The following is an 18,332-nucleotide window of genomic DNA, read 5'->3' as shown; positions in this document are numbered from 1 at the left end:
GTGTACCACATATAGCACAGAGATTGTTTCGAAAGGTTCTTGCAACAAAAAAAATGCAAAGGCATTAAAAACATCTGGTAGAAAATACTTCATACTGAAACAAGACGAGATCATCTTTCCAGTGGCATCACTGTTTCCAAACAGAAATTCTAGATTCCAGCTGATTAAATTTTTTATATTGCACAGGGCATATCTTACGCCGGCTAAAATCAACCAATATTTCCATGTTAATACGGCTCTTTGCCCCCGTTGTAGGTTAGAGGGTGCAGATCTCTTGCACATGCTGTGAGATTGCCCGCAGTTGGGCACATATTGGGAAGAGATAACCGCTTTACTCTGTAATATAACGGGGCGACAGATCACTCCGGATTGGGGGACTTGCCTGCTACATTGGTTTCCGCACACTAGCAAAACGAAGTTAACTAGCAAATTCATGGACTTAGGATTGGTGCTTGCTAAACGAGAAATTACATCCCACTGGAAAGCAGCGGCGGGTCCTAGCTATATAAGATGGAAATCTGCATTCCTTAAGTGGGCAAACAGCGAGAGCTCAGTTCGATTATAGCAAGCCCATAGATCCTATAATGACAAGGCATTAGAGGCGGCGCCCTTGTGACAGAGCTGAAAGTGGCAGATCTAGAAACTGACTCAGAGGCGAGCGCACTAACGGCTGAGGGAGACCAGTAGACTAGGTATCTTGATATTGAGACGCAGAGCGTGAGGCGATTCCCGGCTTCCATAGTAGTCAGGATGCTTAATAATGTTGTTAAAATGAGGTCACCTGGGGAACCCGTACATTTTGACTCACCATTTGCTCCCACTTAGCCTTAAGACAGTAGCACCGGCAGGGGGGAGAGGGGCGGGGAGGGTGATTTTGGGGCGGGCATCTGAGGAAAAGTAGGATGAGGCTTTGATGCAGAAGACATTAACCATAGTAGCACGGAGAATTGTAGGAACCTTGACACTGTGGCAATACTTGTATTGAGGTGTATCTGCGCCTGGGGTTGATTCGGGATCGTTGATTAACCTTGATTGTGTAACGATGTCACTATCTCCTCCTTCCTAATGGTTGGGCTCCATGTAGAGGCAATAGCCCTGTCTTATTTGTTGTGGGTGTTTGAAAGTAATAAACAAATTTTGCACAAAAAAATGAATATTCCAGTGTTGGGACCATTGGTTCAATTTGTTGCCTTTGCAGTGCATTTCGTCATCTTTTATTACAGATTTGGTATTGTGTAATGTCCATATATGTCGGTCAGTAAAGTTGTCATAATCTTTCTAGACTTGATTAAAGAGAATCTTCTGAACACTTAAGACATTCTTGGTGTATTACTCTAATAACAGTTATTTAGGATGGTGCAGGTTTCAACTAAACTCTTATTTCACTAACACTCCAACCGCCACTTCACCCAGGTTCATGTTATTTGCGTTTTTCCTTTCTCAATGGCCAAAGTTCTGCAGCAAGAACTACAGCAGAGTTTCCAGGTTCCAGGGATCCCGGAGGACTACTGCCACTGCTTCAAGAGAGTCATAACTGACCTGCAGTACAATCTGTCAAGCAAAACTGCTTCAGAATATATCGACATCCTTCCGCTGAAGCCGGAGATTAATACTGAGCTACAGGAGGCACACCAGAGTTTCATAAAAAGCATCCACAGCAAGGTAAGTTCTGAGCCTCCTGCAGCTTTGATGTCCTCACTGCCAAGAATAGGAAGCGAAATGCTTTTATGCAGGAAATGTTTAATCTGTTTACTCCATGCATTAGAATTCAGTTTACCAGATGATACCACGTCATCCGGGCTCTATAGTCAAGTGCATTGCTTTTAGTACAACCCATTGCAATCTAGAACATTAGTCCTGTTAAAGTCTAGGTCCATTTACACAATTTCTTCAGAGGAGACAGATCTTTCTAGAAGAGCAAGCAGCGAAAGGGAAAAATCACAAATTTGCATCTCAATACAGTACAACCAATGTGGTCACACATTATTCCCTGCAACTCTTTGATCTGAGTATTGCAGGTTTATAAATTTAGAAATAAATCAAAATAAATCAATCTGAGCATAATCGTATAAAGGTACAAAAAGTTCAAAATAACTCCAAATATCCTTAAGAGATGTACACTATATGCAAATCAAATGACTAACTCTAAGATGATGACGCAAACAATCATGGAAAGAAAATGAAGGTTAAATTGCATCAGATGATTCTCTTTAAAGAGCATGAGCAAACTGGCTTTACTTATACTACTTTAACAAGGGAAACCTAACTAAATCATTTAAGTCTAGATATATTTAGGAAGAAAGAGAAAGAAAGGTGTTAGCAGTCAAAGTCTTCTGTAGAAAACACTCCGACAATGGGTAGAAAACACTCTGACAATGGGTCAAGTAGCATAAAGCCACTCGAGTAGAAGCATAGGGCTGCTCTCTGAGAAAACCTAAGATGGACTGGCTCTCTCCATCACTAAACACAGCACATATTATCAACTGCAGTCGAATTGACACTTCCATGTGACTTCTTCTTGGGAACTTTCCTTAGATCTGGCACAACTGAATATTTACAGCACCTCTCCCACCTAGATAACATCTCTTCTCGTCCTTTTTCATTCCTCTACCATGAGAACAACTCTCCTCGCTCATTACCGCAAATTCATCTGCCGACTCCTCCTTTCCATGATTTGCTAACTACTAAAACAAAACTCCTTTATTCCAACTAATGAAGCTTTGCCACACCTGCAGTAGAAACAATGCGAGACAAAATATTCCACAGCAATGGGTGAACACAGAAGAAACATGAGTGTACAAAGTGACCTTGCACTGAAACAGAGAACGTTAGGCCAAGATGAAAGCACACATAGTTAAGCTAACAGACGCCTTAGACTGCACTTTAATGATCAACTTTGTCTAGTGCACAGAATTACAAATATGTGTCCATTTCTACAAAATATATGCACCCTCTCATAACCATGAACATAATGGAACAACTGCAAAATGTCTTTATAATCATACCCTCACATGATTATCTCAGGGTATATGTATTAGGTTGTTAAATGCTAGTTGCACACATCCTAAATATTTCACACTCATACATATGGCCCTTAGTGTATTAATTGCAACAGAATATATTTGAGTGCTGGCTATGCTTGAGTATGATGCACTCCTAAATTATCTCAGATGTGATCAAGATTACCCTTCTTCAATCCAAATGGTTTAGTTGAAGCGCACAAGAATAACAACTTCCTGAATGACTTAGGGTTTTAAATAGCAGCCCAGCAACATGGTGGCCCTCATTACAAGGAGTCAGTATGTAATCTTTAGACGTACATAATGCATGAGAACAGAGCATGTACTATATAACAGATGCAAATATAACTCACATTCAGGATCCATCTAGCAGGGCAACATCGCACACCCTTTTCCTTGTGAGAATCGATAATTTTGTCCATCATTCAATCATCTTAGATGAAGGTAGTGAAAAAGCAGACCTGCCAAATGGCACATATTCAGGACATAATACACGACAAAATAGATATCTCTTTAATACGGGTCATACGTTTTCTATAAATCTTATATACATTTTCATACAGATGGGAGTTCCTTGATACGTCAGTCTTATGATTGGTTTGATTAACATATTCCTAGCTTAGAATGTTCTTGGTAATTACAAAAGCGCAATATTTGTTCTCTAAATATGATGAAGTTAAATTTAGATACAAAGGGTGGTTGGTGTCTTATAACGTGTGTTTACCTTCTAAAATCAGCACGAGATTTTAAGAAACCCACACTCTGAATTATTAGACTAAAGTTTGTGCAGAATAATCAGGGGGTAAAGACATAGGTGGCAAAAAATGAAATTTTCCAGATTTTAGGTATAGGAAGTCTGTTTGCTCAGGTGCGCAGCAAAAATTGCTTCTTTAGTTCTAGAGAAATTTAAAGATAATATCACTGTAAATGCACTTATAAAGATTTAGTGCTACTGTCATCAATTAGTGTAGGTTTCATAAGAATGCACCAAGTTTGCCTGGCATCATTGACTATATCAATGATAATGTGATATTCATTTCACAAGTAGTAACAACTCTGTCATCAGTGTAAATAAAAAATAAAGACTGCCTCTGAACAAATCATTATGGTAATTAATTGTAGCTGAAAATTAAGCACAACAATCAACAGTCTAAATACCCATGCAATTAATACATCTGTAAACAATGCTGTATTCTCATTGTCCACAAACAAGAACACAGCAACTGTCTGCAGCATCTGCAATTTGGGGTTCATATTACTGGTGATTTGATCAGCAATCAATTTATCTATGATGTAATCTGTACACTTAGATGAAAAGAAAAGCCAGTTATACTCATTGGCAGTTAGGGATATGTTAAGTTGCATATATTTTTCATGTGAAATTCCACTAAATCCCTTGAAAATTATTGGTAATGTTGCCTTCATAGTGAATTTTGAGTTGCCTCTAGCTTGCATGACTACCATAGGTGCAGGGTGTGCCAATGGTCACTTTCCGTGCTCAGTCACCCTGCACCTAGAGCACAGAGGACACCACTTTTAGTCTTGCCCAGCATACTTTGCTTTCAAGCCTTCGATATTGGGACTGTTCTGCACCAACAGTGCGCTGGCAGGTGTTTTTCCCCCAGAACGTTTCTTGTCTCTAGGCGCTTTTGTTTTCATTTGGTTCTAGCGATGACAAACTTGTTGATGGATTTGACTTGATAGTTCTTCATTTCATAGTTGCATGTTTGCCAGTCTTTTTACTAGGATTGCTGTTTAGTGGTTTAACTAACCTAGTTGGTTCTTGCTGTCTGTGGGTTCGGCATATGAGAAGGAGGATTGGGACATGGCGATGCAGTCAGTGATGGGATTCCCTAGGGGTGTTCTTAAACAAAGAACATTGCTGGATGTTGAGTTAAAGCGACTCAGGTGTCTAGTTATGGTGTTTCGTAAGATCAGCGGGTTTACATATTTGTCTAACCAGATGAGTACTAACAGTGTGTTGTATCAGAGTGCAGGTAGAGATTTGATGATGGATCCGGAGTTTTGCATGGTTTTTGGATAGGCCTGAGGTATGTAGTGTGCGGTCTGGTGGTTATTTACTTTCAGTAGGGTTTTCGTTATTCCATTCATTGCTGATGTTCCTGAAAGATTGTAGTCCATGAAGAATACACTGTCTGGGGAGTTTGTAAAGTCAATGGTGAATACAGTATTGTACATCAATTAATGAATTGTTCAATTGTACAACCTAACACATAATCTCCATGTTCTGTTTAATGTACCTAACAGTGCACATGGAGTTGAAACAGTTTTAAAAAGTTGAAAAGTGGAATAACACCTGCATATCAATTTTCTGAAATATCGGAGAAATGTCTTTTTTTCGTGAATATAAGATCCATTTTGAACATAAAGCACTAGAAGGGCTCAATGGATTTTCTAAGCATGTTTTGCTGCATCTCCATCTTTCACAAAGCCGTGTATCATCTTTTTTGCATCATTTATGTCAGGCTACGATGTCCCCAAATTGTCCTGTTCCTTCCCAGAACAAGCAATGGCAAAGCCAGTAGGTCTCGCCTTTTGGAACCTATTAGCTTGCCGAATGTTTTGAGCCAGGCCATGACTAAAGAATGTAAGTAAAAAAAAACGCTTTTAAAGCTGGCGACCACCTTATTTTATTACCGATCTGCATGTGATCAGTAACTAAGATGAATAAAAAAGATGCTAAAGCATTTTTGTTTACAACTGTTCAGAGAAACAACACAGGGGAGCGAGGGGAGCAGAAACTAAACAGGTAACAAGGGGTGTAAGCAACAAGGGAATGCAGATGGTGGGTGGGTTACTAAAGTGGGTGGGGATTGCAACAAGGGTGGAGCAACAGCAACACTAGGGCTTGGGTGGAGGCAGAAGCAATACGTAGTATGAGGAGCAGAACTAACAATGTGACATGTGTGGGGAAGCAACACTGGGCCGCGATCAATGGATCCAATGGGTGAAAGAGTGAAACATGATGCTGGTGGTGAGAAAGCACACAGGTGAGAAGGCAATTTGGGGGAGTCAGGAGATGCACATGGACGAGTGAGAGGAACATGTAACGTGGCGGAGGAACAAGAGAATCATACAAGGGAAATAGCGGGAAAACAAATGCACTCTATATAGTGCTCAAACAAAAAGAAAAAAGTATTACTTGTAAAAGCAAGCATGGGAATCACATAGTAATGTGTCCATGCTCCAGGGGTGGGACATACACTAGAAGAGGAAGGAAACCCAAACAGCTAACGAATAAGAAGCTAGCAAATAACAATGATATCAACCAATGACAAGCAATGGAGGCTTTAAGCCCACTGTAAGATAACAATATGTTTCGCAACAGATAGCGCATTCGCTGTCTTAGCAGATACCTAAAAATGGCAGTTCCCAATAAGTGCTCGTATCATCTAGGCAAAGTTCTTCACACTTCTCACCTCAGATATGTTGGGCTGCAACATCCAATGCATTGCTCACAGTTAAAATGCATATCTCTCCTGCTTTCTTTTCACCAGAGTAAAGAGAAAAAACAAATTTTGCCAGAAAAATGGCATCAACCACACTAATCACATTGCCCCTACACCTGCATTGTTACATAATGCACTCTCTGTCAACCTGATACCTATGTGATTGGAATCATGGAAAGAACTTTTCTGGATTGTAAAAGTGTAATCAATTTAAATTATGTTTTTATTTATTTATTTATTTTTCGTATATTTATTTATTAACGTTTTCAATAATGCAATAATGTTACAAACATTACCAACAACAAGCCAGTTGCTAATCAATGCAATATTAGTCATACATTGCCATACCCTTCTAAGTTATATAGGTTATTACAATCATATGCGTCCCCCTTTACAACTGAATATAACACTGAACAGAGTCCAACCAGGCAGGTTATATTGTCGTCCAACATGTTAACATTCCAACATACAGTCTATCTCAATATCTGATCTGTGTGGTTCGAACTAGTACCAGTAGGAAACGGGATTACCAACATCCTGCATGCAGCATCTACCCACCCCCACCCATACCCGGCTTATTCATATTTGTTTAGGGGTCTAGTGACCTCCTCCTGTTGTGCACATACCAAGAACTGTTCCCATATATCCCTAGGTCTGGATGGCGATGGCATCAGCTCCCAGAATGTAGTTAGTTGTGTATGGCCAAATGTTACATCTTGGATCCAATCCTTCGTGGTTGGGACTACCCTCCTCCCCCAACGCATGGCCCCCAGCGCTTAGCAAACAAAAGGAGCATGGCATGTAACTTCCTCATATTTGCGGGTGTATTCTTTACATATTCTAATAACCTGTCAAGAACCTAGGTGCCAAACTACTTAAAAGACAAACTGTGGGGGCAATACGTTTAGGTAAATTTAAAACTGGAATAGAAGTTCCAAAATCTTCTGGGAATCGTTTTGGTCAGTCCTGGGCAGCATTGGTTAGTGCACGTTTCTTGGCCGTCGGTAGTCTATTTTCTGCTACTCAATGGTTTCCCATGAGTTCATGGAAGGCAGAGTTACGACCTGTCAAAGAAAGCAGCTGTTCACCGTGTGACTTCATCTGTAGAAATGTTATATCTGTACCAGTTAATTCTTGCTTAAATATCAAGTTACAAATGCTGAAAACTAAAATAGCTTGCTAACAACCACACTCTGAGTGTTAATTAGTTAAGCAATATTTCTGTGAGTTACTGAGTAGTTAAATAGAGAAACAGAAAAACAAACTTACCAGTGTATTCTCCAGGCTTCAGAAATTCCACCTGCATGCAAAAGAAAAGAAAGGTTAATAATTCAAGCTTCAATATAAGATATCAAGAAATAACAGTTATTTAGCAGCACGTAGTTACTGTGGTGTTTATTTCCCTACAGGATAGTCTTGCAAATACAACATTGTTTAGGAGCACAACATAAAAATTCCAATTACAAAAGAAGAGAGGCAATAGCCAAATCTTACGTTATAATTGCTTTCTTTGGAAAATATAATAGTTTAACCATAGTAAGGCTTTAGTAATGTTTGTTATTTGTTTTGAAGTGCCCAATATCTAATCAGCTCAAGAAGCATCTAGAGTAGCAGCTGATAGACAACATCAGTAATAGAAGACGAGGCTGTCTCTTCTCTGTCCCTTCCCCCTGTCCCCCCGGAGTTCCTGCATACTCTCAAGGAAAATCCTTTGGGAGCGTGGAGGGAAACTCGGAGAGGCATTGGGAACTTGGGACGTTCTGCTCCTGTGAAGTGCCTGGAAAACTTCAAGTAAGACTCTTGACATAACCCCAGCAGGGGATCCGGGTCGTTAGTTGTGCCTATCATGCTCTGAATCGTGGCAAAAACGGAATTCCAAAATGGGGACAGCTGCAGGCAGCTCCATGTCATATGTAGAAACGAGGCCAGGACAAGCCCACATCTCCAACAGCTTTCATCTTCCCTTAGGCCCATACGATGTAATTGCGACGGGGTCCTATAAAACCTATGGAGATATTTGAAATGAATGAGACATAGCTTATAGTTTGGAGATAGGGCCGTAAGTTGATTACAGCAATAAGCCCATTGATCCTCTGAAATCGGGGTGTAGAGGTCTACATTCCATGCCTGAAGTGCCTTAGGTTTAACCAGGGGGTAGAGGTTTGCATTCTATTATATATGCGTGTAATTAGTCTGCGCAGCGAATCCGACTTTAGCACATTCTCCAATGCGGGCAAAGCCGGCGGGGAGCCGGGGAAAGTGTCATGTAGGGACCAGCATGTAGCCCTTAGTTTATAGTATAGGAATAATTCAGAAAAGGGGACGGCATGCTCCTCTACAGATGCAGGAGACAACCTAAATTCCTCATAGGGGTAGAGGTCTGCAAATGTTCTAAGGTCCATTTTCTGCACCAATGTTCTGCTTGTACCATCACCCATAGTGGGCAACATGAGGTTGTGTGCTAACTGCATAGATGGCGCATACAGGATGCTGAGTTTAGCCCGCTTCCTCAATTCATCCCACGCCCAGTGTAGAGTTTGAACTGTGTTGATAACTCCTCAAGGGCGTTTATATGTGTGGTACAGCGCCACTTGCAACGGGATCGGAGCAGCCACGTCAGTTTCCACTGCAGTGTGAGGTTGGAATGGAGTGGGATGTACCCAATAATGTTGAAACTGAGCTTCTCAATGCACTCAATGCATATAATTGCATATCTGGGGGTACCCAGGCATACTTATCTAGTCCACATGTCAATTTATGCAAAGTAAAACTCCAGATTATTAAAATATACCATTGTCCACCAATTAGGAAAGCAAAGGTCTGACAACAGCACTAGAATCCACAGGGAATGCACAATCATCAAATGGATAGTTGTCCTACACTTGGTTACAATCAGTCCACAAAGGAGCGACTCGTCATAGCAGTTATTTTTGCTAATTAATTTTATATTCAAGCTTCTATTTTTGTTGTTTTAGTTATTTTTTGTAAAAACGTATGTAGACCTAAAAAATTGTGAAAAGTTACACATATCCAGGGTTGGACTGGGACAGAAAATAGGACGGCACCAAAATAAGAGTGGCCCCCACGAACGATTTAAATAGCTAAAAAAGTTGCCCATGTTTGCACATTGCGACAGTTTTGAATTTGCAAAGACACACTGTATAAGTGTTTTTCAGGATGTGGAAGACTGTCCTGGATTTGAGCTTTCTTTAGGCAGTCTTTGTTTCGTATATGGGAAATCAACAGTAAAAACCTTCCCAGCAGACTATGAAACAGGCCCACAAACATCCAAGAAAAAGGTCCACACACTGATCTGTCAGGCTAGCCCATCTGACACTGCCTGATTGTCCTACAGGCCAGTTTGACCCTGCACATATCTGATATTAGTGCACGTGAGAGACTATGGCCCTCATTGCCATTGGCCCTTGAATTATGAGCTCAGCAGGGACAAGGCTGATTGGGGGGAGGGGGGTCCACCCAGATTTCACCTGGTTCAAACAGGTGAAGTCTCTGGGTGGAATATTGGGGGAAAGCATGCAGATTGGCACCTTATTTTCCTCTGCTATTACCGGGACCCCAGGAAACGGTAAATCTGGGAAAGGAATGCTTATAGGCCATTAATAATGAGGGTGTAAGTTAAATAACTTACTGGGTGTTTGCTGCTTTGCTTCTGTCTTTTGAAGCACAGAAGAAATTCCATATATTCAGAAGCGTCATGTAAGGACTTCCATTTTCAGTCTATGCGCGCCAATCAGGAGAAGGAAAGCTTTTGACAGATCAATGGCCTCCTTGGAGCCTGCAGACACGAATCAAAAGAAGATTTGGTTGCAGTCCTTTGGTTGATGTCAGAGAGGAACATCATAAACATTTTCTTTTCAAACTTTTAGCACTTGTACGGAAGGCGACGACATGTATCAAACCCTGCATATATGTGTTGCTTGGAGCCTCATGAGGTCGTATACAATATAAGCCACTGTTTCTTTCCAGAATTTATCTGTGTTTGTGCTATTGAATATTCACACTTAATAGCTCCTTCTTTAAATCCACTGCCTCTATGTAGCGTGGAACACACCAATATGTCAATACATCACTGTTGACTGGCAGGTCATATAGTTAGCTAGGTATGTGGTGCCTACAGGAATTAACACCCGGTTATGCTGAAAGAGGCACGCAGCTTGTCCTGATAAACTACAAGGTAAAGTAGATGAACACGATTCAACAGCAGGAACACCTTGACAATGAAAGGGTTAATAACTGAGATTCCCTTCTTTCAGATCATATGTTAAGGCAAAAGTCGTGGTCGCTATGCTAATTCATTGCTTTTAACAGAAATAAGTTCACAGAAATTTGTCCCAATGCAGAAGACCAACATAAAAATTTAGCATGCATAATTTAAACTGGACTAAGAAACGCAAAAATTCTGCCTGCTGAATCTGATGCTGGCTCACAGAGGCGTGATTGTTGTGCAGGCAGTAAAATCACTTTAGTGTGTGACAGTCCTAGAAAATATGCAGATTTTCCACAGTTGTGGAACCTTGGAGAGTGGGTTTGGGGGGTTCCCAGGAAGTTCTATGGACGTTGCATTGAGGTGACTACTCATAGAGCCAAACTTCGTGGATATGCTTTCGCAGAGACTTTACCGAACTTCATATTGACTTTTGAGGTTTTAATAGCCGCCTTAATCTCGTTTTCTGTAATGGACGCCTCTAATCCAATATTTTGTTCAGGTGTGACTCTGGTTATAGAACAGGCATTCAAGCGTTTGTCTTGTAAAACTTCCGGAGCCTTTTCTGCAGTATATAAGTGAGAATAATAGGCATGAAAGGCTGCTAGCTTCTCATCCTCTCTTGTGACTTTTGCACCATCATTTAAGGTTATCGCCTTCACATACTCCCTTCCTTGTTGTATTTCAAGCACATGAGCCAGATGGGGTCCCATTTTATATTGTGTTAGTACTTTAACTTTAGTTGGGGTAAGGTCTGCCCTATTTGTAACTAATGCCCGTAGTTGACTAATGCCAGACATGAGGTGACACAAGTATTGCTGAAAATGCAGTGGGCACCCTGATTTCTCAAAGTTGTGTAAGAAAAGGAGAGTCTGTACTTGGAAAAATGTTTTCCACGTGAAAACTGAGAAAAGTACAACCTGTCATCCACAGTGAAGGAAGTTGGTTCTGCAGAACTTGTACCCAACAACGGGTTGACCGTAGAGCTCATATACACAGGTCACGTGAGATGGCTCTGCTGCTCATGCAACGCATGGCAAATGCAATAATCCCGGGGACTAGGAGACATGCAACAGGGAATGTGGGTAAGGGGGTTGTATAACAGAGGTACGCATGGCTAAACCACGCATCCCTTTACCACGCAGCAGGAACCACAAATGCTACTTAACCACACATTCCTTTACTACGCATGCCTGTACCATGCAATTTCGTGGTAAAGGTATGTTTGGTAAAGGAATACACGTGGTTAAGATCGCCACTAAAAGAACCCCTCCTCCCCACCCTAAGCTCAAAAATTCTATCCCTGAGGCCTAAAACCTACCTAGTCCTGCCCTTAAAACTGACCCTTCCCCTCCCCCTGCTTTGAGGCCTAAAACCCTGCCCCCTTTTAAAAAACTACCCCGACCCCACCCTGAAAATTACTCTGCGCTGCCCTTAAAATTACCCCAACCTCCTCCCCACCCTGAGCCCTAAAACCCTGTTCCCTTTAAAAAAAAACACGCCCTGAACCCTAAATCCACCCCCCAGCCTTTAAAAAAACTACCCGCCCTGAAACGACAACAATTTGTAGTAGTAGTTAGGGTCGTTTGCATTATAAGCTAACTCGGCAGCCAATACCTCCATCAAGAATCAAGAGTCACAAACACCATACACTGTGAACATTCTGACTTGCACTAACATTGGTTTTTGGAAGTGCACTAGAGCCCTCATTCATGCAGTATTTTTTGAGATTCCAGAGATTGCTAACAAGACTGCCATATCTGTCACGGGATAGGTGGAATGCCTAACCCGCCCTGGGGACAAGGAACTGGACAGTGCTACACTATACAAAATATACGTAACATAAAAGAAATTCACCAATGTCCTCATTGTAGTCATGCAGATTTTCCCTAATTCAAAGAATTTGCCCTAATAGATGTAATGGAAACATCTATACACCACCAAAACAGGGAAATTGCAGCTCCTAATGGAGTCCATGTATATTATATATATTGGTCATAGTTGCCTGATATCATTGCATATTGTAGCACAAAAGGGGAAGTTGTCTACAGAATTAGCCAATGCTTAACTTCTGAATATAAATACGATTGGAAGTATTGAGGCACCGCGTCTGTCTATTGGTCGGCTTTTCCTGCTTATCAATGAAGCTCACACTGTGTTTTTGTGCTAGTACAGTACTTACCAGGTAAATGTGAATGCTTTCTATGCCCACAGCTGCGCCACACCAATATCTACGAGTACAGTGTCAGCTGGGGCTGGGATGGTATCAACCCCAAAAGCAACAGATCTCATGCCTACTACCTGGAGCGCTTCTGCAATGACTTCCAGAGGATTGCAATCGCTCAGTTCAACAGGTGAGTCCTTGACGCGTACATCACTGTATCAGATAACGACAAGCCGCTGCAGATACGTTGATTGCTATAATGGAAGAAGAATGGACTAAGGAAAGAACAGGGTGAAAACAAGCAACTGTGACTGATGGTAAATATACAGATTTCTAGATCACAAACCATGCTGCAAAATAAGGAGCACAATACAGTTGACAGGGATGGGTGGGATACAGTCTCACATTGGAGGCTGAGAACTGGTTACCAGGGTAGAGGGAAAGGGAATGGAGCACGTGGCCATGCAGAGAAGAGACAAGGTGGAGCAATTCCAGAAGTTTAGGGATCAAGAATTCACACTTTGCAGGTCTGAAAAGTGTCATAGTTTGGCAGGGCTTGGAGTTGTGCTCGTGGACAATCAGATTCCTTACTAACTTGGTCACTCTTTCTATTATATTTTCTTTTACTTTTTACATCCAATTTTTTTTAGTAATGCTTTCACCTTTCATTTACAAATGAACTATAGATATCCAATACTCAACTTACCTTTCCATAAGGGCACTGTTCTTTCAACGGCTTCTTTAATTGCATGTGTGTTTAAGTGTGTAATTCATTGACGATGTCCATTATGCTTAATGCACACTTTGCATCAATTCTCTTATCGTCGGCATGTCATTTTTTTTATTGAATATTCACCCTATTTTCTTTCATCTTTATAAAATGCTACTTATTCATTCTTGGACGACTACGTTGGTTTCTGGTAAAAGTAGTAACTTCTTCAAGCATGTCATACACGTAGGCATGTTAATAAGTTACAAATATTATTCTAGTCACAAACATTGTTGCATATACATCATTTACTCATGTGTAACTTTCACAGGACAGACATACACTGGTCAAATTTTATGGTGTTTCCTCCTTTTTAGGTTTCGCTGGAGAAAGGAGCCGTTAGGCTCCTCCTCCAGAGAAATCTATTGAGTACAGTAAGCACTATGGAACACGCCCCCCCGTCCCATTGGCTAGCTCCATAAATGGAGCCTAGCCATTGGACGAGGGGCCTGTCCATCAATGCCGGACCAGACACGGGGGCGTTCCCGAGATTCTTTGGCTTTTGCCGACGTCACGCGACACCGGGAACGCCCCCGAGTCTGGTCCGGCCGGGCCGTGCTTGCTGCTGTCCTGCCTTGTGTCCCTCCTCCCCTCGTCCTCTCCCGCCCCCCCCCCCCCCCCCTGTCCTCACAAATTGTGGTATCCCGTCCCGCCCGGGGGTCAACCGGCAGCTGCTCGGCACCTTGGCCGAGGCACGAAGGGGCTGCGACCGCATTGGTGGCTTTTCGGAGGCTCGTCGGCAGAGGCGCGCTCTGATTGGCCGCTGCAGTGGGCCTGTCCCCGTGAGCTGCGCCGCCGTTGGTTGGAGCCTCGCCGCGTCATCAGGATCTGCCCCGGGAGCCGCGCTGTGAGTGGCTGACTCCGGGGGAACCCTCGACGTCAGCGGAGGCCAGTGGGAGCTGCGACGGGGGCCGTGCCTGCGAGGGTGAGTCTTCGGCCCAGAAGCTCGATCCCCGCCCGGGGGTTTCTTCAGCCGGCCGGCCAATCCTAGCGCGGCCGGCCGGAAGTGCCCGCCCCCCGCCGCCCAGGGGAAGAAGGAAGACGGCGGCCCACAAGAAGTATGGCGGCCCCACGCGGGGCTCCCGTGGCCTGCCTGGAGGGAGCCCCGGAAGAAGCGGAGGACGTTGCCGGTCTCCCATGCTGAAGAGGGAGACCGGAGAAGTCAACAGATTGCCGCCGTCGCAAGGAGCCCCCCGGCGGGGGGGGGGGGCGGACCGGAGAGCGCGGTGAGAGCAGAGTTGTGCATGTATATCTACTGGTTTTATTTAGGCATGAATGGCCCCGCAGTCCGTGCGCCGTCCCCCCCCCCCCCGTCCTGTGCCCGTTCCCGCCCCCCTCCCTCCCTGTGCTCGTGGTGCTTGTTTTTTATTTAGGCATGAATGGCCCCGCAGTCTGTGCACCAATGACACCCTTGCAGCGTGTATATACTTCCTGCTTCTTTCTTTTTTGTGTAAAACTGTGGCACTTCTGTGTTAAGAGAAGTTGTAAAACTGTTAATCGTGTAGCTGGTCTACTCTGTCAAGGTCTTGATTCTTTCTGTTGGGCAAGGTCATGCTTTGTACCAATAATGCGTCTCGTATGGAGAACACTTCTCCCTTCCACAATCTGTGTGTTCTTGCAGGTTCAGCTTATTTGGGGGACATTTTTATGTCCCTAATGGAACAGGACTCATGTTAAAGTATCTCTTTATCAGAAAAATACTTCTTGGTAAGTTGGCGTGTAAATAAAAGAAGTCTGCTGTCTATTCTGCATCAAGGAGGTGACAGTTATTTCCGTGTACAAGGGACGATTCCGAATTCACTGTTTTGGATTGGATGCGCGGTTCTCATGTCGCCTATAGATTCCTCTGTTGGGTAAAACATTGGCTATTTCTCCTTTGCCCTTCATGCTGGTCGGCCCCTTCTGTGCCTAACCACCCAGAGATCTCCCCTACTGTGAGTACTGGGCAGTAAATACATTAGAAAGTAATAGACCTTGACAAATGCCCCACTGTGTTTAACTTGCTGCTTTGTGACGCGAAAATTATATTAGCATGTTGACGGAAGGGATGGTGTAGTGCAAACGAGATCCTATCGTCCGGCCTTTAATTAAGTTTAGCGATGGGCTCTAACCATGCTGGAAGCTTTCTAGGTTGTTTCTCAAGCGGGAAGAGGGGAGAGGGGGGGGGGGGGGGTGAGGGGGTGGACGGGAGGGACATGGGGGTGGGGGGGATTTGGGTGGTGGACTGTTTTTTTGCAGCTTTGTCTATGCATGCCTTGGGTTCCCAGTACTCCTCCGTGTAAGTAGGGTGTTAAACCATGGCTTTTTGAAAAGTCCCCTGTACATGCTCACCTGATTTGAGAAAGCAAGGGTACTACTGTCTCTTGTTGGTTAATACTGAGGGGCAGTTTGACAAGATCTGTTCGGCTATGTTGTGCCTATTTTTTTTTAATGGAACTCTGGACTCTTGATGGCTCTGTCCTGTACATCTCATCAATACACGTGTTCCTCGGGCTCAAGAAAGCAAAAGTAGAAGGCTTTTCTGCCCTCTTCTCAAAAGGTTTTATCTACTATTCCGGGGTGCATTCTGGCAGCCAAATGGGTATTGGTGTGTACGTTTAGTTACACTATTGGTATTCATGTGTTTATGTACCTGTTCGTAATTCTCAGAGTTGCCTACCCAGAACTGTAAAGTTCACTTTCAAACACTAAAAGTCACAGCCTTATTTTGGGGATTCAGCCATGAAACCTACACCATCTTGCTTTCCGCGATTCATTATTTCATATTTCAGGGCTTCTTTGGTCGTGGTCGAGTTCTACGAACACATTTCAGAGACGTGCTCCTTTACTGAGTTTTCTAGTACTAAAATCAGAAGATGCTTTGGGTGTCTGCTATGATGGAGTAAATATTTGTTGTTGGTGTGATGTCTAAGTAATAAACGCAGCTAGATCAGATTAAACCAGGGAAAAACTGGATACAGTGCCTCCTTTTTTAAAAACATACTTTATTAATTTTCATGCTTAACAATCCGGCGCGACAGCGAATCATAAATTGTAGGGTTCATATAGTTGTACCATACTGTAATCACAGGTTGATCGTTACAACTTATACAGTCTACAGAAGGTGTATTCACAGTAGGAGCAGTGGTAGCAGGATTTTAAATTGCAGTAACAGTATTTGTAGCGAAGGTATATTTATAAATTGTATGCCAGAATAACATGCCCCCCCCCCCAACACCTCCCAGGAACTAGCATTCTAAACATTCCCACCCCCTCCTCACCCCTGTCCTCTCCTAGGCCAATAAATCGAATGGTTTTGTTTCTGTTCATATATATATATATATATATATATATATATATATATATATATATATATATATATATATATATATATATATATATATATATATATATATATATATATATATTCCCAAATGCATGGCTTGCAGCTGTGTGTGTATCTGATTTGTTAGTTTTGGACTGATAGGTGAGTGTTTATACTACAGCGTCTCAATGTGATGAAGGTTCAGAGGATGTAAAAAGTTCTAGCATTGTGTCACCCTCCAATGAAATTGAGTTCTTCCGTAAGCCCTAATGTCTACCCTCCTTATTACCATACTTTCAGCCCTTCACCGTGCCAGTTGAGCACTGCAGGGGGCAGCGTGGATTTCCACCGCATCGTGATTGAATTGATACAGTGCCTCCTTAGTCTACACTTGCTGTCTACCTTAGATTTATTCCCTACACCCTCGAGGTAGTTTCTCATCCTTGGATCAATGTCACTGTAAACCTTTTCCTTAACCCCATAGTTCATGGCAATTAGTACGTGTGGAACTAAACACTTGATATGTAGCTGGTTGGCTTGCTTTCAAGAGTGCCACCACCAAACTCCACTATCGAATAATGCTGTCTCTACTTGCACATCTATACTTGTCTCTATGTAGTACCTGGGGACAATTAGCCCAGATATATGCCAGTCCTCTGGTATTTGTTTTATGCTTCCTTCCGGTACCATCGTGCTTGAGAACACAGGTAACAAGCATTTACAATGCAACGGTTTCGGGGGGCTCTTGTGTGGTGTGTGTGGGGGGCTCTTGTGTGTGTGTGTGGGGGGCTCTTGTGTGGTGTGTGTGGGGGGCTCTTGTGTGTGTGTGTGTGTGGGGTGCTCTTGTGTGGGTGTGTGTGTGCAAATGCAATACGTCTTGCATTTGCGACAGAGTAAGCTATTGGCATTGTAAATGAGAATGCCATTTATTTATCTGTTTTCAAAACCAACACATAAATAAAAAGTTTGCCATTTACAATGCCAATAGCTCAAACTTTTCCGAAGGCGAAACCGTTGCATTGTAAATGCTTGTTAGATTAGGGGAGAGGATGTGGCCTAATGGCTAAGGCGGTTGACCTCAAATCTGGGGAACCAGGTTCGAGTCTCAGCAACAACACTCCACATCCTGTGATTCTGGGCAAATCGCTTAATCTTCCTGTGCCTAACAAAAAAAAATGAATGCGTCCTTATGTAATGCAACTGGTACTCATGTAAAGCACTCTGATACCTTCGGGTCAAGTTCGTGCTACATAAAACTCCCCCCAAAAAAAGTTAACATAAGGCTGCTGCGACGCAGCTAGAGAAAGGGCCACTGGGCTGGTTACATGTGAACAAGTGTGTGGGCTCTTTGTGTGAGACTACTATCGAGCGCAGTATTGT

General features: G+C 42.9%; 1 protein-coding gene across 1 annotated transcript in view; it reads left to right on the top strand.

Moving 5' to 3' along the window:
* LOC147728720 (uncharacterized) overlaps positions 1–18,332 on the top strand; it is a 497,345-nt gene that overhangs the window by 59,446 nt on the left and 419,567 nt on the right. Inside the window, exons 8-9 of the mRNA XM_086963852.1 lie at positions 1,454–1,662; positions 12,930–13,069. Of these exons, the coding sequence (XP_086819978.1) occupies positions 1,454–1,662; positions 12,930–13,069 (349 nt within the window). The remainder of the gene's footprint in view (positions 1–1,453; positions 1,663–12,929; positions 13,070–18,332) is intronic.

This window comes from Lissotriton vulgaris, chromosome 3_1 (genome assembly GCF_964263255.1).
Source record: "Lissotriton vulgaris chromosome 3_1, aLisVul1.2, whole genome shotgun sequence".
In the NCBI taxonomy this organism is placed as follows: domain Eukaryota; kingdom Metazoa; phylum Chordata; class Amphibia; order Caudata; family Salamandridae; genus Lissotriton; species Lissotriton vulgaris.
Note: the sequence above shows the minus strand (reverse complement) of the source record. Positions and strands in the feature narration are given on the sequence as shown.